Here is a 27,668-nt window from a genome sequence, read left to right on the forward strand (position 1 = left end):
AGCTGGGAGGATAAGCATGCACTACTGACTGTACCTAGTTTTTTTAGGTGTGTATGTGGCCTTGAACTCATGCCCTCATGCTTACATGACAGACACTTGAGCTATCTGCCCAGCCCAAATTGTATTTATTTTTTAAACTTTTCTTTTCTTTTTGAGGTAGGATGCTGTGTGTTCCCGGCTGGCCCTGAACTCACCGGATAGCTAAAGACGACACTGAACTAATTTTTCTCATTTCTCTGCCTCCAACTCCTGAGTGTCAGCCGTATAGACATGTGCAACCACACCAGTTTTACAAAGTGCTAGGGACTGAATCCAGGACTTTGTGCACGCCAGGCAACTACTTTACCAACTGAGGAATATCCTAAGCCATCCTTGTCCATTTTACATTTGTGTCAGATTCCCATTTTACCTATTCTGAAGCTCACATTTTGATAGATGGAATAAATAAGTTTTAGAATTGTTGTAGAATAGTTCAGAATTTACTTTGCGATATTATACTCTTTTGGGCCATTTCCATTTTGCATGATTGCTATATGCCTATTTACTGTCCAGATGAATATATAGAATTATAGAATTGAAACTTTCTTCCTCATTAAAGCATTCACAGGACCCAAAGGAGCTACTGTGAGGCTTTCCAGCTGTTTTAGAAGGATAATTGGGCCAATCTTATCTTTCTCTATTTTGTCCAGAACAGGCTCAACAAGGAGCCTAGATATTTTCATTCCTAGGGCAAAGAGAGAAGGCAGCTACTGGGCAAGAATACGTAATTACTTGTGTGGTAGTAAATTCTGGGGAAGAATACATACGGATCGTGTAGCAGGCCACTTCTGATAACTTCTCCCCTGTACTGTAATCTCCAGAAATTCATTTTATTTCCATTTCACAGGTGACGAGAAAGGGGTTTTCAAATAATTTGCTTCTAGAAGTAAATTAGCCATCGGCAATTGACCAAATCCCCGGCTCTGTGCGCTTCTCTCCACTCCACACGGAGCTCTAGCCCCTATCAGACTACTCTTGTGGGAGCAAACCCTGTCCCAGTTCTCTCTTTTATCTTTTCCCAAGGCACCAGGCAATTCATCATGAAATAAAAAGTGGATCTTTTTGTCTATACTAAATCCCAGCGGGGGGGGGGCGGCTGAAGAGCAACAGAATGGAAATAACTACTAGTTCCTTTACTCAGTTCAGCTCTTGGGAGTCCCTCGCCTGCCTTAAACCTGGAATGGCTAGCTGCTTGACTAAAACCAGAAAGGTTTAGCAAATGTTCCCAAATACAAGAGCTTGAAACTTACGTGATGGCAGGGATAATGCCCAGAATGTCCACAGGCAGTTTGCCTGGGGCTATAAAGGACTTGTGAGATCTAGAAAAATGAAAGGTGGAGATTTGGTAGCTTTAACAGAAACCCTTATACTGTTTTTATAGATGAGGAAGATAACAAAAGCTCTTCAGGTTAAAAAAAAACAAAGCAGGGGCTGGGGGAATGGCTCAGAGGTTAAGAACATTTTCCGCACTTGCAGAGGACCTAAGTTCGATTCCCAGCACCCATATGGCAGCACACAACTGCCTCTAATTCCAGTTCCAAGAGATCCTAGGCCTCTGGCCTCCCAGGGTACTGCATTCATGTGCACACACACCCACGCATAATTAAAAATAATACAAGTAAATTTTTAAAGCATAAAACGAGAAGTATAAATGCACTAGTTAACTGATTCTTAGTAAAGGCAATTCTCGGGGCTGGGGAGATGGCTACGTGGGTAAAGCACTTGGTGATCCACTGCAAGGCCCAGAGTTTGAATCCCCCAAATCTTACATAAATACCAGATGGGTGTAGCGACCTGCCTATAATTCCAGCCTCAGAAGATGAAGGAAGGGGATTCCCAGAGTAAGCTGGCAGGCAAGGCTAGTCAAGTTTGTGATCTCTGGTTTTGGGTGAGACTATAGTTCAATGCATAAGATGAATGAGTGAGGATGATTCCAGATAACAACCTTGAACATCCCGGCACACACACACACACACACACACACACACACACACACACACGGAGGGGATTTGTTCTTAAAATGAGACACAGGAAAACTACAGATAACACCTGTTTAGAAGAACATAATCCCATGCCAAGTGTGTATCTGTTTAACTTCAAAGGGCTCAAATAAATAAAAACTCAGTGACACCCGGACCATCTGAGGTGAGTGAACAAGTACTGTGACTAGTTACTGCTTTGTTCATGGAACCAGGGCAGAAAGAAGGACCAGAGCAGCTGCAGAGATGAAAAACCCACAAGTGTCAGGGTACACACACACACACACACACACACACACACACACACACTGGTTGAGTTCTGAACATGGCCATTTCCCTCATTAGGAAATGTCCAAAGAGGGTCTCTGAAGAAGGTCATTTGCAGAAAGTACAGAAGGGATACATTAGGAATCACGCTTTGAAGGAAAAGAGTCTTCTGAGGTTCAGCGCAGCATCTTTCACCTGGAAGTGTTAATTTTGTGAAAACCAAGAAACCAACATCAATTCCTTTAGCTAGAAAACTTTTTTACTTTCAGAATCTTGTGTCAACATTTGCAAAGTAACTATGATACAGAAGTAGCCTTTACAATGACGTCCAGGAATCATTTTGTTTGGTTACGCAGCCTTTGCAATTAAACTGAAACAGGTTTGTGTCTACTGTAGGGACTCTCCCTTACTGTAACCATGTCAAATGAGCTGCTTTTGTACTCAACAGACATTTTATACTCTCATCTAATACTTGGCAACCAAATACGTAGTTAAGAGCTATTTTCTAGACGTTGGCATATATTTAAAAATGCGTTAACTCAAAAGGCAAAAAAACTACTCAAATTTCATGAACTTAGTACCTACAAAAACGAATTTTGAAATTAGAAAGCCAAAGGCTGAAATATTCGCTATATTGGTATTTTGTTTGTGCTTTTTAGCAATGTACAAATTATGTCCTTAGTTCTGTAGAGCCTTAAACACCAAAGTACAACTTACAAGCTGTTTGGTTACCTTTAATACAGTGGCTCCGGACCCTAGGATAGCTGCGTTCCTGAATTTGCCAAGCACCTGGTTAACACTATTCACACTGTTGCCCCGATGATGTTTCTTCTCCAGTTTATGTGCTCAGCAAACTCCCATTTATTCTTCAAAGCTAACTCAAAAGGCACTTCATTTTTAATGCTTTTCTGTTTCCAGGAAGGCTGTCTCCCTGTTTCCATGGCAACTTCGCACCTCCGTTTAATTACACATAAATTATCTAGGCCTCACAAATAAGTGTTTGCTTTTTATCTTTAACACCTAAGACGGACCTTACATTTCCTCAAATGAAGTTTGGTGAAAAACACAAATGAGCACCAATACATTGTCATCAAAAAGCTTAGGGTTAATACAGAAGCAATGTAAGGACTTTCAGTATTCAAACAAACAACAGCTGCCTGCATTTGTCACTACGGGAGCTGAATAGCAAGAGAACAAAGCTGTTAAGTCTAGGACTAGAAAGAGAAAAGTGAGGCTCTGAGGGATAAAACAGGTCACTCCAAAAGATGCAGTCGATGAATGGTAGAAGGGGATATTTAACTCTCCACACTTCAAACACAAAGGCTAGTTCTCTTTATGCACATATACCGTCACATGGCACCCAAGGTTCCCATAGCCTGAGTTTATTTTGTATTTGTCCTTTATATTTCACAGTTTACTCCAATAAGCATAACATGCTCTTCTATCCCTAGCTTGCCTGCCATGGTTCCTAAGACTTTCTGTCTCTGCTCAAAGCATAGAGCAATTGTAGCTGTTGTGGAACTTTCCATCATTCTACATCTGGATTTAATCTCTGCCTTCTCTGTAGTCACCTCTGACTACTTAACAGTGGCTAGAGACAGACTTGGCACTAATCAAACAAGGCAGGATTATGGATGAGTCAAGGTTAGTCCGGTACAGTAAGCAGGGCAGTGTTCCAGAAAGTGAGCAATTGTACTTCAAAAACGAAAGAGAAGGCTGGGGAGATGGCTCAGCAGTTAAAGTGCTTGCCATGCAAGCGAGAGGCCCTGCGTTCAGGTCCCCAGAGCCAAACTGGGTGGGCATGAGGATCTGCCTACAATCTCAGCCTCAGAAGCAGAGATCGGGGATCCTAGCAAGCTGGCTTGTAAGAAGACTAACAGCATCTATAAGCTCTAGCTTTGACTGAAAGACCCTGCCTCAAAGAATCAGGTAGAAGAGAATGGAGGACAATTCTTGATGTTAACCTTGGGTTTCCACACACACGTGCCCACACACATATAAGCATGCATGCGCACACTTGCACATACCATACACGCGCGCACGCGCACGCACACACACACACACACAAGAAAACATTACAAATGAAAGAGAAGGTCTATCAGCTCTGGTTGGCGCATACACTGCTTGATGCTCTCCTTTCGAGCATAGGCCAGGACACGGGTGTCCTCCTGAAAGAAGCGGTGTCCCTCGTCAGTGAGCTTCCAGAGAAAAGAGCGAGGTTTTCCATCCCCGTCATCCTCAAGGGGGACTGGCACCTTTTCAAAGCAGGTCAGGGAGCAGAGATTGTGGCGAATGGTGTTTTTCCAGCCCTCTGGTGCTGTCCGGAAGTAGGGGAAATGTTGTCGAGTAAAATTGTAGATCTGCTGCACATTGAGGCCGCAGGAAGGGCTGCTTTTTAATGCTAGAGCAACTAGATGGCTGTAGTTGAGAGGAGGGCGTGGCCAGGATTGCCTCTCAGGGTACAGCGTGTGGGGCTTCTTGTTGTATTTGTTCGAGGATGTGCATTCCTGTTCCTCAGTCTCCTCCTCTATGATGTCAGGGTCGTTGGAGACCGTGGACAGCTTTGGTTGCTGACATTGCTCGGTGTGGAGAAAAGGCAAGGGCTGCATCACTCTCTGAGTCGCTAAGCAGCCAGACTCATCAGTCTTGGGGCCTGGTGCACTTGGCAGGACTTTATGACTGGGATTTGGAGCCTCTTTGCTGTTGGCGGGGCACACAAGGTTGGGGTTCACCCACATCCACAAGCTGGGTTCAGTGGGAGGACCATCATCATCAGTACTGGGCTTCCTCTCCTGAGGCTGTGCTGGTGGTTTTAGCAGTTGAATTTTGTATTTGGCAAGACTCTGCTCAGCCAAAGAGCACTGATCTGTGGTACAAGGCAGGAAAAATTCATTTCCCATGTCCCACTCCAGCATCCCGGGGACTTGGCCATGGAGGCTGTACCAGAAGTCCCGATCTTTTAGCTTTACATCCATATTTACTAGAGAGCTAGATGAAGAAAAACTTTCAAACTGATAAAAAGTCTCTCTGGCACTTTGTAAAGCTTTTTTTGGTAGGGCACTATTTCACGCAAGATGTCTCCGCTATAGTGCAATCTATCAGTAGGGGCCTGCTGGAAGTGCTCGCACGAGGACACTGATGCTTCACTGACCAGAAGTCTGGCTCAGAGAAGCCTCAGCTTTCTGGAACACAGCTGAAAACAGTAACTGAGAAGAAGATCATTTGAGCAGGAAAAACTGCTTGCTGAGTTTTCCAAGCATTTTCTCGCTGTTGATCACAAAAGGTGTCTTGATAGCTCTGTAAGGTAACATGGTGCATATCATTAGCCCTATGTCACAGATATGGGAACTGACATTTACAGAATATTTGGAACTGTATACCTAAGTAAATATAGGACAGCTGGATCTATAGCCCTTTCCTAGTCTTTCACAATACCCATGGCCTGCTGATCTCATTCAATGTACTATATAAAGTAGGCACAAAACTGAGTTGTAGAATATAATTGTACCTATGAGAAGACTCACACTCATGCTATTTTCAGTCCTCTTCTGAGAATCAGCTGGCTTCTACTTCTCCAGCTTGTCTTCCAGGCTATGGCTTCTAAGCTATACTTTAAATACTGTACCATCAAAGGTTTGCTATATCATGTGAAAACTTACCTTTCATGTAGGTTCGTGTTAAGGAAATTTTCAAGAAGAAAAAAACAGGAAGATGCCATTTAGCCGGTCTCAAAAAATCTATAAAGTATATGATTTCACTAAAACCGTTATATAGGATTATATCACAAAGGTTCCAACAAATGACCACGGCAACTGCTAAAGGGCACTAATTCCCTATGCTTTCCTATTTTTTGCTACTAATTTGCTCAAAAATATTGTTCATACAAGCATCTAGAATGACTTTTCTTTTTTGTTTGTTTTTTTGAGACAGGGTTTCTCTGTGGAGTAAAAACTTGTAAGAGTAAATCACATGCTCTGGAAGCCAGCTTCACCATTATCTAGCTGTGTGATTTACTCACTATACTAATCTCTATTGTTTTTGTATCACCACATAGAATCTTACAACATAGTTATCTTTTTAGCATCATTGCCTCATAAATTCATGTATCAGAAATACTAACCTGCTAGGATTTTCATCATATCTTTTTCCTATGTCCTTTTGATCAAGAACTTCTGCATAGAATGATGCCCTATGCCCAAGTACCTTGGTTTACCTAATACCTTCTCATCTTTTAAATTTTATTGTGTGTGTGTGAGAGAGAGGGGGGGGGGAGGAGGAGGAGGACATTCATGCCACTGTGCCTGGAGAGGTCAGAGGATCTATCTCAAGTCATGGAGTTTGCACAGAAAGCACCTTATCCACTGAATTGTTTTGCTGGACCTCTACTCATCTTTTAAGATGGAAGAAATGTTGTTTTCACCTCCATGTAAATGGATCCCTTTCACGGTGAGGCACTGGCCTGGAGAAAGCATGGGACAGAAACTGAAATACTTAGATTGTGCCAATTCCAGACATCCTGGCAACATTTGAGTTTTCAGGGGTCCATTATTCTTTAAAGGCAGCTCTACTATTATAGAATGTCTCTTTCATCTTTAAGAACAGAGCCCAATTCTTAGAGTGTTTAATAAAACCAGTTCATTACTGTGTATTCTCGTGCATGCATGCACAGGTGTGTGTGTGTGTGTGTGTGTGTGTGTGTGTGTGTGTGTGTGTGTGTGTGTTAGAGAGAGAGAGAGAGAGAGAGAGAGAGAGAGAGAGAGAGAGAGAGAGAGAGAGAGAGAGAGAGAGCTGGAGAGGGCCAGAGAGACAAGAGCGCACATGTGCACATGCTAGAGCATGGGAATGGAGGTCCGAGGACAATTTGCAGGAGTTGGTTCTCTCCTTCACTCGAACTCAGGTCACCAGGCTTGGCAGCAAGTGGGACATCTCATTAACCTGTTTCTGCCACCACACACAGCTCCTTTACTATTCTAAAGCATCCCTCTGCCCTGATAGTGCCGCTCACCCAAAAGACCGGTAAAGAAGATAGCTGATGTTTTAGGTCATGAAACAAAAATCCAAGTAAATCCTTTTGCTGCTATGATTCTCCCGAATGGTTTCCATAATGTCAGAGGTAGCATTAAAAGAATGGAAAACCACCTTCAAGGGGCTTCCAAAACTAAATTTTATCTTTTGACTACACATATTGTCATTAATTGAAACTATTTTAGTTAGTAAAAGACTGAGTTTATTATGATATATTCAAAACTTGTGAAAAGAACAAATACTTCAGGGCATTTAAGATTTGTTACTTTTATATAGCAAAATGCATGAATATTTATTTTAAGCATATGCAAATATAGATATATACTTGTTTCTATCAGTGGCCAAGCAGGAAAGAACCTAGGAAAAGCAATAAGTTAATCATAAATTCTTTCAGAATAAACAAGCACACATCAGTGGCTGCTATGTATGAATATACAGATTGGGTAAAGTTCAAGTTCAAGAGTGCCCAAGAACAGAACATGAAAGTCTGTCCAGTCTTTGTTTTCAGAACCAGGTGCCCAAGTTCTGGGGCTGTGTCATTCGGCAGGAGGCGCCTCTCTCTGATCTGCACAGAAATCACACACTTGCAGAGAGGGTCTCTTGTTTCTAATTCACACATAACTAAGAACTTGTAAGAATGATAAACACTCATGGCTACACATAATAACCAGGTAGAAGAAATCCAATAGATGAAAACATATTTTAAAGAAGGGAATAATCAAAAAAGATTAAATCCCTTAACCACAAATTTATGCAAATTATAATAAAATGCAAATAATGAATATATTAATCTGAATAATGCTAAAAGACTGGGTACATAGTAAGAGGTCAGGGTAATGGGGATGACAAAACATGCATAAATTAAAGAATGCTTCAGCTTTTGATAAAAATGAGTTATAAAGAGGCAGTTCTAGTCGGGCGGTGGTGGCGCACGCCTTTAATCCCAGCACTCGGGAGGCAGAGCCAGGCGGATCTCTGTGAGTTCGAGGCCAGCCTGGGCTACCAAGTGAGTTCCAGGAAAGGCACAAAACTACACAGAGAAACCCTGTCTCAAAAAAACAAAACAAAACAAAACAAAACAAAAAAAGAGGCAGTTCTAAGACATAACAAATGAAATGCTGTTATGAAAAGGTTCCCAACCCACCACACACAGTTCAATATCTATGAGCCTGGAAAATCAGTTTTATTCTTTTACCTTGGCAAGTCTGAGATGTGTTTTCTAGGTAGTTGGGTAAAGTTAATGAAATTCAGATGTAGTAAAATCCTGAAAAGACATAAAAATAAAACAAGTATAACATTAAACGAAGGAGGAAAAGTACAAGGGCAGGAATAAAGAACAGTAAGCTTTAACGCCTCTGTCCTTGTACCTTGTAATAGGCTTAAAGGGAAATACATGATGTATTTTTTAATTGTTGTATTTGTGTAGACTTAATATGCTACTCAAGCGGTTTAACTTGTTTCCAAAAAAGCCACATTAAATTTGTAATTATATTTTATAGATTTTAGGATATTCAGTTCATCAAATTGGTAACCAATGTTTAGGTGGCCAAGAAAAAGTGGTTAGGTTTAAACATCTGGTTTATGAGCTACTTGAATTTAATAAAGTTGAGCAGTAAGCAAAACACAAAGAGTAACGAGTTGCCCTCAGTGTACACAAGCCACTGGACACTAAAGAGCACGTACAAAAATTTATTCTTTTCAATAGTTTCTCTTTCTAGCAATCAGATGGAAGTTCATACCCATGTGCCAAAATTGACAGTGTCAGGGGCTGCCGTGAGATCGCTCAGTTGGTGAAGACACTAGCCATTGTGTTCAATGACGGGGGTCTGGCCCCTGACATTCACATCATGGAAGGAGAGGATTGACTCCACAAAGCTGTCCTATGACCTCCACATATACATGTGCTCTGAATACCCCCCTCCCACACAAATAAATAAATAAATAATAAATAAATAAATAAATAAATAAATAAATAAATGCAAGAAAAAGCACAGCAGAATTCCATTTTGAGCACACTCTAGGTATGTTTGAAACCATATACGAACTATAGTAGGCATTGAGAAGAAATTATTGTCATTTTACTCATCAACTTATCTCTGGCATGCCATACTAAGTTTCCTCATCTATGAAACAAGCATAATAAGAAACTTGGCCTGCCGGGTGGTGGTGGCGCACACCTTTATCCCAGCATTGGGGAAGCAAAAGCAGGCAGATCGCTGTGAGTTCGAGGCCAGCCTGGTCTACAGAACAAGTTCAGCACAGCCAGGGCTGCAAAGAGAGACTCAGTCTTGAAAAAAACAAAAACAGAAACAAAACAAAAAAAAGGAAGAAACTTAACCTAATTAGCCACTGATATCAAATGAAATAATGTGAATTAATTAATTTATAGTGTATATCAAAGCCTAATTTTAATGTTTGACACATGCCATTCCATAAATATAAGATCTTATTTATGTTATTATTTTGATATATGGATTCTTTAAAAATATTTTAAAATTTATTTTATTATTTCTCTCTCTCTCTCTCTCTCTCTCTCTCTCTCTCTCTCTCTCTCTCTCTCTTTCTCTCTCTGTGTGTGTGTGCATGTAAGTGCACATGTGTAGGTGCCTGTGAGGCTGGAAGAGGCTGTTGGAACCTCTGGAACTGTAGTAGCAGGTGGCTGTGACCTCTCTCTGTGCATGCTGGGGACTGAATCTGGGTCCTCTGAAAGAGCAGCGTGTGTTTTCAACCACAGAGCCATCTCTCCAGCCAGAAATAGAGGCTCCTAATCATGAATGTTTCATACACAAATCATACTGGAAGATAAGGAGGACTGATTGTAACGACTATATGAGGAAATCTTGATATCCTTTGAGAACTGATCTTAATGTTTAACTTTGAAGGTTCTTTGAACTCGGCATTATGAGTTCAAAAGTCTCAGACACAAATTTTGATTTATTTTCTTCCAACACTTTGAAAGTCCTGAAATAATGTCCTAGTTTATTTGTAATACCTTTTGGTTATAAGACAAGCTGAAGGCTAATACCTCCTTCATCTTTTGCTGATTCTTTTCCAAAGGCATTACCTCACCTTCCTGGATAAGCAAAGGAGATTCTATGAAACAGAACGAAATTGAATCAAGTGAAAAGCTTGTCTAGATGGCTATCACCAGGGCAAAGTTCACACAATCCAGTGCAAGAGTTTGTTTTAGAATAGGCACTAAATGACTTGTAAAAATATAGAGAGTATATAGAGCAGTGTCAGGCTCTTAGGTCTAGTACATATTTCACAGCACATCATCTGCTTTTTGTCGTTCTCAACAGGACAATTCACAACAGCACGCATATGTTAAATGTTACATATATAGTAGCCAGTTCAATTTAGCAGAGTGATTTCACATATTTTGGTAAGCCCTTCCTGTTTGCTTCAAACATATAAATAATAAAATTACACAGACAAAGACGTACATCACACAAGACAATAAATCACAAGTATAAGGAAAAAAAAACCCTCATTACATCAGAAACTTTACAAAACGGATGAGTAGAACTGAAGTCATTGGCTTACTGATCTTTTGAACACCAAGCAGGAAGAAATCCAGAGTATGGCAGCAATTCAGAACCTTCAGCTTCACATCTAGTAGTGGACTTGAAAGCTGGAGTGCCAGTAGGGAGCAACCAAAACTATTTTAGAAAGAAATGGGGTATGTGTTAGACATTGGTCACTGGGACAGAACACATGTGCAGAACAACTTGGAGAAAGACTTATTTTGGCCCCAACAACCTTCAAAACAAATCTTTGTACCTGAGCAGCTGAACTCTGGGGATACTTGCACAGGTGTGCCCTATGCTACCAATTCTCTCCTCAAAACAGTATTTCCAGTGAACTAAAAAAACATCCTTTGCATTTTTGACATGGAAATGGGTGGGGTCTGGCCAATTTCTCAGATTCTCTCAAGACATCTTTCCTATTGCCATGATGCAAAGTACTTAAGTTTATTTTTTTTTTAATTTTTTTTTTTTGAGACAAGGTTTCTCTGTGTAGCTTTGGTGGCTGTCCTGGAACTGTCTCTGTAGACCAGGCTGGCCTTAAACTCACAGAGATCCACCTGCCTCTGCCTCCCTATTGCCGGGATTAAAGGCATGTGTCATCACTGCCTGGCCCTTAAATTCATTTTAATGGCCCTAATCCTTAAAGCAGCCACAATTTCCTTAGTGTTAATAGGCTTCTCTTTTCTAGGCAAATAGCAAGTTTGTCCAACTTTTTCAAAGCTCAATGCTGGGATGCCATAAAATTTCCTCTACCACATTAGTCCATTGCCTTTTAACCCAGTCTTCCACAAAGTCTTAGGGTGTAAGATAAAATGCACATAACTTCTTTGCCAGACTGAATGCCCTCTAGTCTAGTTCCCAATACAGTGCTTACTGCTACCGAAAGCCTCATAAACAGTCTTCACTGACTATTTATATAAGCACCCTGATCTCAGAAACTACTTCTGTTAGTGTTTTACATTTTCACTAGCTCATATCACCAACTTATAAAAGTTCCTCTCAAAAACTGATTCCAAAAGTCAGGAAGGAGAGAAGAGGGTGATTGAGGGGAACACCACTGACTGTCTGACAGGAACAGAGTGTGAGAACCTGAGCCTGGACTCCACTGCCTTTCTTCCTTCTCCCACCGTATTCTGGTTTTTTTTTTTTTTTTTTTTTTTTTTTTTTTTTTTTGCAAGCCTATGTGATGGGATGGTACCACCTAAAAGATGAAGCCCCCATACTTAGTATTTTCTGGAAATGCTTTCATGGAATACCAAGCATACATTACTAGTCTCTTAGATGCTTCTGAGTCCAATAAAGTTAACAACCAAGATTAATAATCACAAGGTGCATAAATTAATGAGTAAAGGTATATAAGAATAGAAAAATCAAGTTTCAATTAAAATTAGACTGAAAACACATCACAAAATACACAAAATTTGTTAATAAGAAAACCTAACAACTATATAATGTATACATTCCCCAAACCATGATACTATAAAGCCATCTACTTAGGATATTTGAAAACTGGATATATTAAAATATGCATAAAGAAAGGAACACATATATATGTATAAATGAGAAGGAAGTCATTAAAAATGTGAGAAATGCCTCAGTGAGATGGTTCAATGGGCAAGGTACCTGATGCTGAGTCTGATGACCCAAGTTTAATTCCCAAGACCCATTGGAGTTATCTCCCCTGACCTACACAAGCTTTGTGCCACCATTGACCTAGCATATCTTGTGGGCAGGATACCATTGTAGATCAAAGGGTTTGTGGCTGGTTTGGTGTTTACATTTCTCGTTTGGTAGCCCTCAGAGTACCCTCTTGCACCAAAGATGATGGAACACAGGGATGAAGGCTCCATGTAGACACACCAGCTTGACTTCTCCGTGTTCAATGAATTGTGTGGGTGTCGTCTTCAGCAATGTGGGCTTGCTATCAGTTTGTGGAGAGCAACTTATTGTCTTGGCAAGCTTCATTTGGTGACAAGAGATGGTCAGTTGCGACTCTATCTCCCCCATTATTTGTCTATTTCATTTAGATCACTTTAATATACGTATATATTTTAGGAAGCATCTACTGCATTAGGTTTCCACACAAGGGCCCTTAATTTTAGTTGTCTCTTCTCATATTCTCTCCCTCATCTTCCTCTCTGCTTCCTCTTCCCACTTGATCCCATTCCAGTCCACCCCCATCCATTCATAACTATCCCATTTGCCTTTCTTAATGAGATCCATCTAATCCCTCTAGTCTCTTACTTGATACATACCTCTGTGGTTCTACAGATTGCAGCATGATTTTCATTGACTTAACAGTTAATATTTGCATGTAAGTGAATACATACCATATTTCTTTTTCTGGGTCTGGGATCCTCACTCAGGATGATTTTTCTGTAGTTCCACCCATTTACCTGTTAATTTTATGATGTAATTTTCTTAAAGGCTGAGTAAAACTCGTTGTGTAAATAAACCACATTTTCTTTATCCATTCTTCTGTTGAGGGACATCTAGGTTGTTTCCAATTTCTCCCTATTATGAATAGAGCAGTAATGAACATGGTTGAACAAGTGTCTTTGTGGTAGGATGACGTCTCTTCTGGGTATATGCCCAAGAGTAATATAGCTGGATTTTGAGGTAGATCAATTCACACCTTCCTGAGGAACCACCACCCTGATTTCCTGTACAAGTTTGCACACCCACCAACAATGGAGGAGTGTTCTTATTCCACATACTTGTCAGGTCTTAAGAGCTTTGACTTGTTTTGTTGATATTAGCCATTCTAAAGGGTATATGATGAAATCTCAAAGTAGTTTTGATTTGTATTTCCCTGATAACTAAGCATGTTGAACATTTATTTGTTTCTCAGCCACTTGAGTTTCTTCTTTTGAGAATTGTGTTTAGATCTATACCACATTTTTAAACTGGGTCATTCGTTTTCTGGATATCTAGTTTTTTGGGTTCTTTATAAATTTAGATACTGGCCCTCTATCAAATGTGTAGTTGGTAAAAATCCTTTCCCATTCTGTAGGCTGCCACTTTGTCTGACTGATGGTGTCTTTGGCTGTGCAGAAGCTTTTCAGCTCCATGAGGTCCCTTTTATTAGTTGTTGATCTTAGTATTTGTTTGTGCTAATGGTGGTCTGTTCAGGATGTTGTCTCCTGTGCCAATGAGTTCAAGGCTATTCCCCACTTTCTGTTCTATCAGGTTCAGTGTAACTTGAGGTCTTTGTTGAGGTCTTTGATCCCTTTGGAGTTGAGTTTTGTGCAGGGTGATAAGTTTCGATGTTTTTGCATTATTCTACATTCAACTATCCAGTTTGACCAGCACCAAAGACAAAGCATGTTAAAGATGCTTTTTTTCCAGAGTGTGTTTCTGGCTTCTTTGTAAAAAAAATTAGGTGTCCATAGATATGTGGATGTATGTCTGGGTCTTCAATTCGATTCCACTGGTCAACATGTCTTTTTTTGATGCCAATATCATGTTGTTTTTATTCCTACAGCTCTGTAGTACAACTTGAAGTTGGGGGTGGTAAACCTCCAGAAGTTCTTTTATTGTATAGGATTGTTTTAAATACCCTGTTCTGTTGTTGTTGTTTCCATATGAAGCTGAAGATCGTTCTTTCAGGTTTGTGAAGGATGGTGTTGGTATTTTGATGGAGATTGCACTGAATTTGCAGATTACTTTTGGCAAGATGGGCCAGTTTTACTGTATTAATCCTACTGATCCATAAGCATGAGACATCTCTCCATTTTCTGATATCTTTTCAATTTCCTTCTTCAATGATTTGAAGTTTTTATTGTACAAGTCTTTCATTCGCTTGGATACCCCAAGATATTTTACATTATTTGAGGCCATTGTGAAAGGCAGTGTTGTCCTGATTTCTTTCTCAGTCCATTTGTCATTTGTATATAGGAGGGCTACTGATTTTTGTCAGCTAATTTTGTATTCAGCTACTTTGCTGAATAGTGTTTTTTAGCCATAGTCATTTCCTGATGAAATTTATAGGGCCACTTATGTATACTATCATATCATCCACAAATAAAGATACTTTGACTTCTTCTTTTCCATTTGTGTCCCCTTCATCTCCTTCAGTTATCTTATTGCTCTAGCTAAGACATCTGACTTTCAGAGTCTCCATTGGGAAGTCAGGTGTAATTCTCATAGCTCTGCCTTTAGATGTTACTTGGTCTTTCCCCCTTGCAGATTTTAGTATTCTTTCTTTCTTTCTTTCTTTCTTTCTTTCTTTCTTTCTTTCTTTCTTTCTTTCTTTCTTTCTTTCTTTCTTTCTTTCTTTCTTTCTTTCTTTCTTTCCTTCCTCCCTCCCTCCCTCCCTCCCTCCCTCCCTCCCTCCCTCCCTCCTTCCCCCCTCCTTCCTTCTTTCTTTCTTTCTTTCTTTCTTTCTTTCTTTCTTTCTTTCTTTCTTTCTTTCTTTCTTTCTTTCTTTCTTTCTTTCTTTCTTTCTTTCCTCCTTCTTTTCTTCTTCCTTCCTTCCTTCCTTCCTTTCTTTTTACATTTAATGTTTTGAGTATTATATATCAGGGGGACTTTCTTTTCTGGTCCAGTCTATTTGGTGTTCTGTATGCTTCTTGTAGTATGATAGGCATCTCTCCCTTTAGGTTAGACAAATTTTATTCTATGATTTTGTTGAAAATATTTTTCTGGGCCTTTGAGCTGGGATTCTTCCCCTTTCTCTATTCCTATTATTCTTAGATTTGGTCTCTTCATAGTGTCCCAGATTTCCTGGATGTTTTGTGCCAGGAGTTTCTTAGATTTAAATTTTCTTTGATTGAGGTATCCATTTATTCTATTATATCTTCAATGCCTGAGATTCTCTCTTGTATTCTGTTGGTGAGGCTTGTCTCTGAGGTCCCTGTTTGAGTTCCTAAAATTTTAATTTCCATATTTTCCTCAGTTTGAATTTGCTTTATTGATTCTTTTTCCACTTTCAGGTCTTGAACTGTTGTTTTAAGTCATTTCCTTCCATTGTTTGTGTTTTTATAGATTTCTTTAAGGAATTTATTCATTTCCTCTTTGAGGACCACTATAATATCCATTAATAAGGATATTATGCTTTAAGGACTTTTTCTTGCACTTCAGCTATGTTGGAATATTCAGGCCTGCTCTGGTAGGGTTGCTGGGCTCTCGCGGAGACATATTGTCCTGGCTGTTACTGGTTGTGTTTTTATGCTGGTGTCTTGGCATCTGTGTTTGGGAAGATTGCAATTCTAGGTGCTGATATCTGGTTTTGTCTTTGTCGGGTGTGTGTTTTGTTCCTTGGTTTCTGTTTCCTCTCTGTTTCTTAGAAGAGTGTGGTGGCTGTCTGTTGCCTTGGAGGAAATTCCTCTGGGGTCCTGATAGGTTTGGCCACTGAGGTTTCCAATTAAAATGTGTTTCTGGAAATTGGGAGGTGATGTGTAGGAATGGAGATGGGCTAGGGAAGGTGAGGGGGTCCACAGGAGGGAGAAAAGCCGGGTTCTCCTCTAGTATCTGCTTAGTTCCCTGGGAAGGAGGGTAGAGAGTGAGGAGAGTTCACAACAAAGGGCCTGCTATAGAGCTGGGGATGTGCTTGGGGGACGGACTTAGAGGAATGGAGAAGATCTGCACTCAGCACACTGGCTCCCCTGCTCAGAGTGACCTGTAGGCTCCCAGGGAGTACCTGCAGGTGTTGCGGACTGGGACAAAGCAATGAGGGGAGGGAGAGAGAGTAGCAGGGGACGATCTGTGGGACCACTGGAGGTGGGGGTAGAGGGGGAAGGGAGGCTGCAGCAGGTGTTCTCCTGCAGAGCTGGGAATGAGGCTGGGGGATTGGACTTGGAGGAGCAGAGAGAGGTGGAGATCTGCAGTCAGCCTACCTGTTTCTCTGGCAGCAGTGGCTGTGGGGTCCCAGCGAGTGCCTGCTGGAACTGGATGCAGGGATCAAGCAATGAGTAGGGAGAGAGAGAGAGAACAGGAAGGGAAGATCTGTGGGACCCACTGGAGAGGGGGGCGGGGGAGAAAAGGAGGCTGCAGCAGGTGGTCTACTCCAGAGCTGGGGATGAGACTGGGAGATAGGATTTGGAAGAGCTGAGGGAGAGGTGGAGATCTGCAGTCAGCCTACCTGCTTCCCTGGCTGGGGTGGCCTTCGGGTTCCCAGGGAACGCTTGCTCCAGTTGGGGTCTGCGATAAAGCAATGAGCGGGGGAGGGAGATTAGGAGGTGGCCATTGTGTCATCCAATGGAGAGGGGGGCAGGGGAGGGAAGGGAGGCCTCAGCAGGTGGTCTGCTGCAGAGCTAGGGATGAGACTGGGGGATTGGATTTGGAGGAGAGTGGGGCGAGGTGAAGATCTGCAGTCAGCCTACCCGCTTCCCTGGCAGGAGTGGCCTGCGAGTGTCCAGGGAGTGTCTGTTGGAGTTGGGGGCTGGGGTAAGCATTGGTTGGGGGGAGGGAGGTTAGCGGGGTGGGGGAAGATTTGTATGATAGACTGGAGATGGGGGTAGAGGGGGAAGGGAGGCTGCAGCAAATGTTCTGCTGAATGGCCGGGGACAGGAGGGTTGGATTTGGAGGAGCACAGGGAGAGATGAAGATCTGAATTTAGCCTACCTGCCTCCCTCGAATGAGTGGCCTTCAGTTCCCAAGGAATGCCCGAAGGAGTTATATATTCTGACCTCCATATGTACAATATAGTACATGCATGTGCACACATGCACATACAATAAATGTAACATTTTTTTCAATTGGTAAATGAAAATGTCACGGTCAAAGAAGAGATCACTGAACTGGAAATACCAGTACTCATGGCCTCCCGTCAGCATACAGCAGGAATCATAACAATATCAAAGCACAGTCAAGAGAAATGGAGGCTAGGCCGAGATTATGTAACATTCATCTCCTTTAGAGGATCTTTAGAGGAGTATAAGGTGAAGACTGAAGAATGAATAACTGAAAAGATGTTACTGATAATTCTCTAGATTTAAATAACAACACACAATTTCATATTTAAATGAGCAGCATAAAACATCAACTTACTCCTAGATACAGTGAAAAAAGACTTCTGAGCAGAAAAGAAAGGAATAGCAGGAAGGGCTGATGGGGGTATGTTGGTCCCCAGAATTTCTGAGAGGTGAGACACATTCCACTCCTGACATGTTCTTTATCTAAAATAATCTTCCTCAGTGTTTACAGGATTGTTTAGAATGAACTCCATCACAGTGATGAACAAATGTTGTTTTACACTGCCACTGGAATCCAGACTTCAGTGGAATGTACCTAATTAAAGAGACAGCAATTAAACCTATTCTTCTGAAGCAGTGAGACAACAGTGGGTACTGATGCTGAGGCTGTGGCAGAAGCAGACTAATTAATTATGTTAAGACTTTAATTGATAAAGCCAGAGCACAGGCATAAAGCCACCGGTTTATTTTACAATGTAATGATGTTTGATGCAGACTTGCTGTGTAACTTGAAGAACATGCAGATACCAATTCTTCTTTCCTTTGAAGAATTTTCCCAATAGTTCATAGGGACTCCACCGAGACCTTTCTGCAGTAAGCTGCTTGCATACTTGACTCTACACAGAAGGTGCTCAGACCTACTACAAAGCAGTATCACCACTTTACACATTTAAAATTAGAAATAATATCTATAATGCATGGAATGTACATATTGAGTTTGAATGATTTTGACAAATGGATACATATATGTAAATGCCATCCAGAATAGCTTTTAGAACATCTAACCATAGAGGATTTTCTTATCCTCTTTGTATTTTGTGTTCACTGATTCTTGCAGTTCATTTCTAGCTTTTATTGCTATAGATTACTTGTGTCTTGTGTAAAAAGAATTATACAGTAATAACAACAAACAATAAAAATAATCTTAAGAACCAGTTGAGGGTTAAAACACCTTTCTTTTAAGGGACCATCTATTAGACTGGTGTAGGTAACAGTGGATGCTAGAAATATTTTAAATATTAAAATAAAATAACTTAGATCTTTGTACTTTTGAATTAGTCAAGTGTGAAGACAAAATAAAGAGATTGTCAGAAGTTTCTCAGAGATTACCACTACATGCAAAGATATACAATAATTTTTAACTATAAGGAAATGTAGACAAAGAAAACAGATGAAGACAAAGAAACAACTAAAAAGTTATGTCTAATATTTTCTGTTCGAAATAGAAAATTATAAAACTATTGAAAATCCTCCATTAAATAACCTATTAAGCATACTGAGGACTCTGCCATAGTTAATAGGACAGAATTACTGAAGGCTTCGATAGAACTTTTTACCGTTTTGTATCTATTTATCTATCTCTATGTAAGTTCAAAATAATAAGAATATAAATGTCATTTATAACATTTATAACAACCAAAGCAGGAGAGGGTAACTAAGAAGCCAAGAAAGAAGACAGAAAACGAATAGACTCTCTCTGTCTCTGTCTCTGTCTCTCTCTGCGCCTCTCTGCACCCCTCTCTTTCTGTTTCCTCCCTGCCAGGCCTGGCTTCTTCTGTCCTATCCCCTCTTCTCTCTAACAAAGCCCATTCTAACTCTGAAAAAAAAAAAACCCATAACCCCCAGAAAACCAATAGTATAATATCAATGAAAAATGTATCAATAAAATAATCCAAACAAGTTAACCCCACTGAGTAAAGACAAGATTATCAAAAGATCTTTTCCTAAACATTGCCATAAAATCAGTTTGTTTTGTAGTTATAGCCAAAAAGTGCCCTTTTTAACAACTCAATTCATCTAGCACTCGTAGTTTTTCATACAATGAATTTAAATTCCTTAAAAACAAAAACCAAACTATGAGCTGCTTGGAATTCAGGGCTGTGTGTGCTTAAGTGAGAGGCAGCTGCTGCATTTCTGTCTGCTGGGTTCAATTCTTCTGTTTCACATTTGGCTTTGTTAGTGTGGCAAATCATGTTTTACCTTCACTTGAGCACTGACAGTTTGGAGTGGCCAGTACTAAGATTAACTCTCGGACTGAATTTGGCATTGACAACATAGGCATCATTCCTAGTCTATAATGTGCCTCAAATGCAACTCCATCTTCCAGATTCCTTGACACAGAATAAAGGTTGTTTTTTTATCATTCGCCACGGCGTCTATGTTTTCTGATGAGTGTTCTTGAGGGTTTTTTGTTTGTTTGTTTGTTTTCTCTCTTCTTTTTTTTTTTTCTGCTAAGTTTTCTTCTCAGTTCCTAGTACGTTAATGTGAACCTTGATTATGCTATTTAGTAAGAACTAAGACTACAGTTTTTCCCTAAAATTCTACTTTCTTTTAGCACTTGGAGTATTCTGGAAGGGTTATAGAGATCCTAACCTAGCAAATGTCCTGTCACTTACTACTACCTCTCTCAGTCACCTTGGAAAAACAGGATGGGGCGGGGGCTGCAGGGGCCTGATGTGGGTGGGAGCTTTTCTGCTGTTTTTCAAGCTTCAGCTATCCCATGGCAAATAAGATTTACATTCAAACTAAATAATCTGAGCAGAGTGTTTGAGTTAATCATGAAGTCAAGGCTACCTGAGGTAATCCTGCTAGGATCTCAAGAATAAAGACAATATGCTGAAAAATTGGGATTGAGCCGGGCGGTGGTGGCGCACGCCTTTAATCCCAGCACTCGGGAGGCAGAGGCAGGTGGATCTCTGTGAGTTCGAGGCCAGCCTGGTCTACAGAGTGAGTTCCAGGAAAGGCGCAAAGCTACACAGAGAAACCCTGTCTTGAAAAACAAAAACAAAAACAAACAAACAAAAAAAAACAAACAAAAAATTGGGATTGAATTACTAGCTCTTAGTCTGTCAGCTGATTTACCCACAGTCTCTGCACAGCAGCCACCACGAGTGTCCATGGAGTCCACAAGACTTGTAGCAACCGAGCTGTGGGGACTGGGACCTACATTTCCAGCTGGCTAGGTCACATCTAAGGGATGAAAGACATTAACTTTGTTTTATTCTCATTTGAACTCCACTGGAGTCAGCTTCTGCTGCAAGAATGAAGCCTTCAGGTAATGTCCCAGCTCAGCTGCTATCTGAACTGTCACCAAAAGAACATAGAGTCTGTAATTTTTCTTTTTCATCTTTCCTTTTTCTTTTCTTTCTTTCTTTTTTGTTTCTTTCTTTCTTTTTTTTTTTTTTTTGGAGTTGAGGATGGAACCCAGGGCCTTGTGCTTGCTAGGCAAGTGCTCTACCACTGAGCTAAATCCCCGACCCCATTGTTTGATTCTTGAGACACAGTGTCTCTGTGTAGCCTTGGCTGTCCTGGAACTCTCGCTGTAGATCAGGCTGACCTCAAACTCAGAGATCTGCCCTCCTCTGCTTCCTGTGTGCTGGGATTAAAGGCTAAAGGCATGCACCACCATCGCTACCCAGTCTGTAATTTTTCTAATTTGGAGATTTCTAGAAGCATCAAATGGATCATGCCATACTGCCAAAGTCCACCCACAGCCAGCCAGTCATTGGTGTGTCTCCCTCCTATCTTGACATGTGGATCATTTCTTTTTTTTTTTTTTTGGTTTTTTCGAGACAGGGTTTCTCTGTGTAGCTTTGCGCCTTTCCTGGGACTCACTTGGTAGCCCAGGCTGGCCTCGAACTCACAGAGATCCGCCTGCCTCTGCCTCCCGAGTGCTGGGATTAAAGGCGTGCGCCACCACCGCCCGGCTTGATCATTTCTATATTTCAGGAGTTTGGACATCTTCACAATGTCATGGCTGGTAAGAATTAGATGGAAGTCTCCCTACCAATTCCAAAGTAGTCTGCATCTGGAGGAGCCCTGATCACACAAGCCTGTCTAACATTTCCTTGCCTCAGAAGTGAGACCAGCACATCTATGGCAAACTTGGAACCAGTGGGATCTGTGGTACCACACTGCAGGCCGGCGGCACCATCAGTCTGTTCCTCCTGCCGAGGCTGATGGTGCAGGCCTCACACCAGGTCCGGAGTCCCCGGCCAGGCTGATGCAGGCTGCAAGCTGGGTCCAGGGTCAGGCTGGTCACTGCCCCACAAGATGGCCAAAAGCAAGGGCTCTGAAGCTGCCACAGAGTCTGCGCATCTAACCCTAGGTCACAGCAGAGACCACAACTACACCTACAAAGATTTTTGAAATCGAGTTATACACTATTAAAGCTTAAAGAACAGAAAAACATTAACCTATTAAAAAGATAAGATGTTTAGTTTTTATAGGCATGTGTTTGTGTATGTGCTCAGAGGCTAGAGGCCATAATTAGGTATCTTTATCATGTCCTATCTTTAAAAAATATGTAGGTAACAGCAATTAATGAAAAAATAAAAAATAAAAAGCTATACCAGCCAGGCGGTGGTAACACACATCTTTAATGCCAGGCAGAGGCAGGCAAGATCTCTGTCAGTTTGAGGCCAGGCTGGTCTACAGAGCAAGTTCTAGGACAGCCAGGACTACATAGAAAGACTCTGTCTTGAAAAACCAAAAAAGAAAAAATCTTTACCAAAAAAGAAATAGGGTGTGTAGCAATATTAACAGGGAAATACAATAAGAAGTAAACCATATCAATAATAAAAAGGATGTTCTAGGGCTGAAGAGATGGATCAGCAACTAAAAGTACTTGCTTACTGCTCTTTCAGAGGACTTGGGTTCAGTTCCTAGCACCTACATCAGGTGGCTCACAACTGTAGTTCTAGAGAATACATTTTCTGGCCTCCACAGGCACCTGGCATGAACAGGGTACACAGAAACTCATGCAGGCACACACAAGTACACATAAATAAAAATAAACGTATGTTTGCATTAAAAAAGAGTACTACATAATAAAGAAAACAATAAGCTATGTACTTGAATGCATGTAAAAACTAGGTTAAAATGTATGAAGCAAAACTGACAGAATTGCAAGAAGACATTTGCACAAATGAGACAAAATTAAAACCCCCTCTACTGTACAGTTGAAGAAAAATAACAATGGGAAGCTTTGAAGAATACAATCGAAAAGAGTGACAAGAAACAGAAAATAAGAATTTCATAAATTTTTAAGAATTTACAAAAATTTGCCATAAACGCAGGGTAAGTTTAAAAATGTTGCACAATCTGCAACATACGGATGCTTCACTGTTGACACTGGAAAAAGCCATAAAATGCCATCGTAACAAAGCAAAAACCATGCTTGGAATCTTCAAAGTCTTCTCATTAAAATGACTGGGAACCGGAGGCTCTCACGTTAAGTCCAGATGAAGAAATGTAAATGTCACGTGGCTCCTTTCAAATGTGGAAGCCAAAATTGTTTACCTAAATGTAAAGTAGGGACAGCCAAAGATTGGGAAGTTTTGGGGACAGTGAGTAGCTAAAACAAGACTGTATTCGATTAGCTCATGCTGTATATATATATGTGTTGAAATACCACCTTAAAAGTCATTAATACAGCCGGGCGGTGGTGGTGCATGCCTTTAATCCCAGCACTCGGGAGGCAGAACCACAGAGTTCGAGGCCAGCCTGGTCTACAAAGTGAGTTCCAGGAAAGGCACAAAGCTACACAGAGAAACCCTGTCTCGAAAAACCAAACAAAATTTTAAAAAAGTCATTAATACATATATTTTATGCATGATAAAAATATATGATTAAAACCAATTTAAGAATAAATTTCTCATTAGTGAAAAAATTCAGAATGAAAATCACAACATATTCTAGGTCCAAAAGTAAAACATGGTATTCCAAAACTTTTGAGATACAATAAAGTGGTATTCAGAAGGAATTTATAGTTATAAATGAGCAATTGCTTTGAAAACCAAAGCACATTTAATATCAATGATACCTCCTACCAAAAAGACAGGTAACAGAAAAAAAAGTATCAAAAAACATAAAAGTTGCCTATAATAATGATGAGCTATGTACTATGAATATACATATATATGTTGCAAAGCTCAGTATTGAAAAAACTTCTAGGTTTTTGCATTACACTCCCCAAATTCAATATTTCAATAAAAACTTCAAGATTATAGAAAGAAATCCTTTTAAAGTTAATCCCAATAGTTTAGGGAAAAGGAAATACTTAAAGTTACAGAAAGAAAGCACAGTAAAGGGATTTGTCGTGCCAGTGATCCAGACTTGTTATATATCTAGACAACTAAGCCGTGTTATTAATGAGGAAAGACAAAGAATGTGAGTCCACAAATAAGCCCTGTTATCAGCACTCTGTCTCCTTAGCACTCATTCCCTAGCGTGCTATAAAACTATTATTTGTTATCTAAGTCCATTAGACAACAAGGTCAATGAGGACTGATATTTATCTGTTTCAATTAGATATTCCTACTGCCAAAAAAAATGTGGAGCCTCAATAAATACTGGTTAATTAATAAAGACACAGGTGTAAAAAAATCAAAGCTAGAATTCTTCTTAAAATACAGAGAAACAGATGCATTATGTCCTTGGAGAAGGACTTCTTATAAACAGACAAAAATTTGATTGCATAAAATTTTAAAAATCATGTGTCCTTGCAGACACCACAACAATGTAAATGAAGGGTAGAAATAAGCTACTAAATACTTGAAGATTTATGGGACTCACAGGCAGGACGACCTAAGGGGTTCAGGAATGCGTTGGGGACTTAGGAACACATAAGGAACTTAAGACTGAATAAGGGACTCAGACTTATCAATAAGAAAAGATCAAGCAACTTTAGTAGAGCTGGCAAACCACATACAGAGCTCTATTTGCAGGGAAAAAATACAACAAAGGCCCAAGTAACAAAATCACTAGAGATCTCACTATTATTCAAAGACGCTCAAGCTAAACAACCACAAAAAGGTGACATCATGCATCATACAGGCAGTCATTTTGAAAGTATCTAAGGGTAGAACCTAGAAATTGTAGTTTTAAGTATATATACAAGAGAAATTACTCCATACTTTTCATACACATTCACCTTCAGGTATTATGTTTTACATAGATTATTGTCAATTTATTTCTGCACCAATTAACCTGTCCACTCCCATTCTTTCTTTTATTTTTGAGAGTATAATATAATCACATCATTTCCCCTTTCGCTTTCCTCCCTCCAAAATTTTCCATACATCCCTTCTTGCTCTCTTTCAAATTCATGGCTTCTCTTTCTTTTAATTGTTACTACATTAGTGTGTGTGTGTGTGTGTGTGTGTGTGTGTGTGTGTGTGTGTGTGTGTGTGTATACATACATATATCCCAAACATAACCTGTATTAAGGAGAAACAAATGAAAGAGACTTAGTTTGGATTAGATGAGACAGACTCCTGGAAAAGTTGCAAAAGCAGAACATTGATGTGAACCAAATTTTGAAAGAAACTTGTCTGGAACCCATTTGGGTAGACGTTCAGTCAGAGGATAAATAAGACTAAAAAAAGCAGCCAGGCAGTGGTGGCACTTTCCTTTAGTCCCAGCACTCCGAAGGCAGATCTCTGTGAGTTTGAGGTCAGCCTGGGCTGCAAAGCAAGTTCCAGGACAGACAGGGCTACAAAGAGAAATGTTGTCTTTAAAAATAAACAAACATCCATTTGCCTGCAAATTTCATGCTTTCATTGTTTTTCTCTGCTGAGTAGTACTCCATTGTGTATATGTACCACATTTTTTTCATCCATTCTTCCGTTGATGGGCATCTAGGTTGTTTCCAGGTTCTGGCTATTACAAATAGTGCTGCTATGAACATAGCTGAGCATGTATCTAGAAAAAATCATCCTGAGTGAGGTAACCCAAACCCAGAAACACAGTTATGGTATGTACTCACTCATTGGTGGATTCTAGATATAAAATGAACAATCAGACCACAACCCATAGAACCATAGAGGCTATATATATAGCATGGAGGTCCCTAGGATGACTATGGCATATAATAAATTTCAGTTTTACTCAATTATTGAAAAAAAATAGCCAAATGAATGGAAACACATGAACTATGAACCAAAGGCTGAGGGGCTCCCAGCTGGATCAGGCCCTCTGAATAGGTGAGACAGTTGATTGGCTTGATCAGTTTGGGAGGCATCTAGGCAGTGGGACCAAGTCCTGTGCTCATTGCATGAGTTGGCTGTTTGAAACCAGGAACCTATGCAGGGACACTTGGCTTAGTCTGGGAGGAAGGGACTGGACCTCCCTGGACTGAGTCTACCAAGTTGATCATAGTCCTCGGGGGAGGACTTGTCCTGGAGGAGGTGGGAATGGAGGGTGGGCTGGGGGTAAGGGGAGGGCGTGGGAGGGGGAGAATAGGGGAACCCATGGCTGATATGTAGAACTGAATGGTATTGTAAAATAAAAAATATATATCACAAAAAAAAAATAAAATAAAAAAAAGAAGCAATGCACACATAAAAAAAATAAACAAAAAACAAACAAACAAACAGCCGGGCAGAGGTGGCACACACCTTTATTCCCAGGGCTTGGGAGGCAAAGGCAGGCAGATCTCTGTGAGTTTGAGGACAACCTGGGCCTGGGTGAGTTCCAGGAAAGGCGCAAAGCTACACAGAGAAACCCTGTCTTGAAAAACCAAAAACAAACAAACAAATACAAATAAAAAATAAAGAAAAGAAAAATAAACAAAAAAGCAAGTAAGCAACCTGATAGTCACTGTGAACAAAAGGCTATGTATATTTAAATATAAATACTATAATGGACTACTCTGCTAGAGTTTGAGCAAAAGCTATACATTTTGGTATGGGTTAACATCAAAAGATGGGATTTTTTGCGGGGGGCGGTTGTTGTTTTGTTTTTTCGAGACAGGGTTTCTCTGTGTAGCCCTGGCTGTCCTGGATCTCACTCTGTAGACCAGGTTGTCCTCCAACTTACAGAGATCTGCCTGCCGTTGCCTCCCAAGCCCTGGGAATAAAGGTGTGTGCCACCACCACCCGGCAAAAGATATTATTTTAAACAATAAAATTTGCAGATCAATATAGACGTTATGCATTCATCTAAATGAAATTAGAAACGCTGCAAAACAACAGTATCTTAAATATTCAAAATTAAAAACATGCAGTAAGAATTTTAATCCTGCAAACAGGGAAAGTAGAATTAAAGAGGAATACACATGGAGTTCCAACTGAGGTTGTAACCTCAGAGAAATTATCATGATACCATTTCACACACTTATTTTGGCAAATCAAAAATAAGGAAATATGCTGGGTGGTGGTGGCATATGCCTTTAATCCCAGCGCTCCGCAGGCAGAGGTGCGTGGATTTCTGTGAGTTTAAGGCCAGTCTGGTTTACAGAGCGAGTTCCCAGACAGCCAGGGCTGTTACACAAAAGAAACTGTGTCTCGGTAAAAATAAAAATAAAAAAATAAGGAAATAACATCAAGTTTTGACAAGAAGGGAAATTCTCATCTACCTGATTCAACCAGATGACTTATTAAAAATAATAATAATATGGGGGCAGCAAGCTCTAAAGGTGCTTGCCACTAAGCCTGGTACCGTGTGTGTGTGTGTGTGTGTGTGTGTGTGTGTGTGTGTGTGTGTGTGTGTGTGTGTGTGTGTGTTCCATCCCTGGCACCTAATGTGAAGGAAAGAACTGACTCCTGGAAGTTGTCCTCTGACCACCACATGTATCACCGCATGCTCCCCTACACATAATAAATATACAAAAACAAAAAATTATAATCCACATACCTTAAGATTCACCAATTTGCCGTGCAGCAGTGACGCACACCTTTAATCCCAGCACTTGGGAGGCAGAGGCAGGCGGATCTCTGTGAGTTCGAGGCCAGCCTGGTCTACAGAGTGAGATTCAGGAGAGGAACCAAAACTACACGGAGAAACCTTATCTCGAAAAACCTAAATAAATAAATAAATAAATAAATAAATAATTCACCAATTTTTTGCCTCTAGGTGGGCATCCTAGAAAACTAACAGTATTAAATACACACACACACACACACACACACACA

General features: G+C 40.4%; 1 protein-coding gene across 1 annotated transcript in view; it reads right to left on the reverse strand.

Moving 5' to 3' along the window:
* Nucleotides 1-2,529: 2,529 nt before the first annotated feature.
* Nucleotides 2,530-27,668, reverse strand: part of Foxr2 (forkhead box R2) — a 91,453-nt gene continuing 66,314 nt past the window's right edge. Inside the window, exons 5-7 of the mRNA XM_015988419.3 lie at nucleotides 10,857-10,972; nucleotides 8,506-8,574; nucleotides 2,530-5,582 (exon numbers count right to left, since the gene is read on the reverse strand). Coding sequence (XP_015843905.1) covers nucleotides 4,361-5,260 — 900 coding nt within the window. The 5' untranslated portion in view covers nucleotides 5,261-5,582; nucleotides 8,506-8,574; nucleotides 10,857-10,972 and the 3' untranslated portion in view covers nucleotides 2,530-4,360. The remainder of the gene's footprint in view (nucleotides 5,583-8,505; nucleotides 8,575-10,856; nucleotides 10,973-27,668) is intronic.

Source organism: Peromyscus maniculatus, chromosome X (assembly GCF_049852395.1).
Source record: "Peromyscus maniculatus bairdii isolate BWxNUB_F1_BW_parent chromosome X, HU_Pman_BW_mat_3.1, whole genome shotgun sequence".
NCBI lineage: Eukaryota > Metazoa > Chordata > Mammalia > Rodentia > Cricetidae > Peromyscus > Peromyscus maniculatus.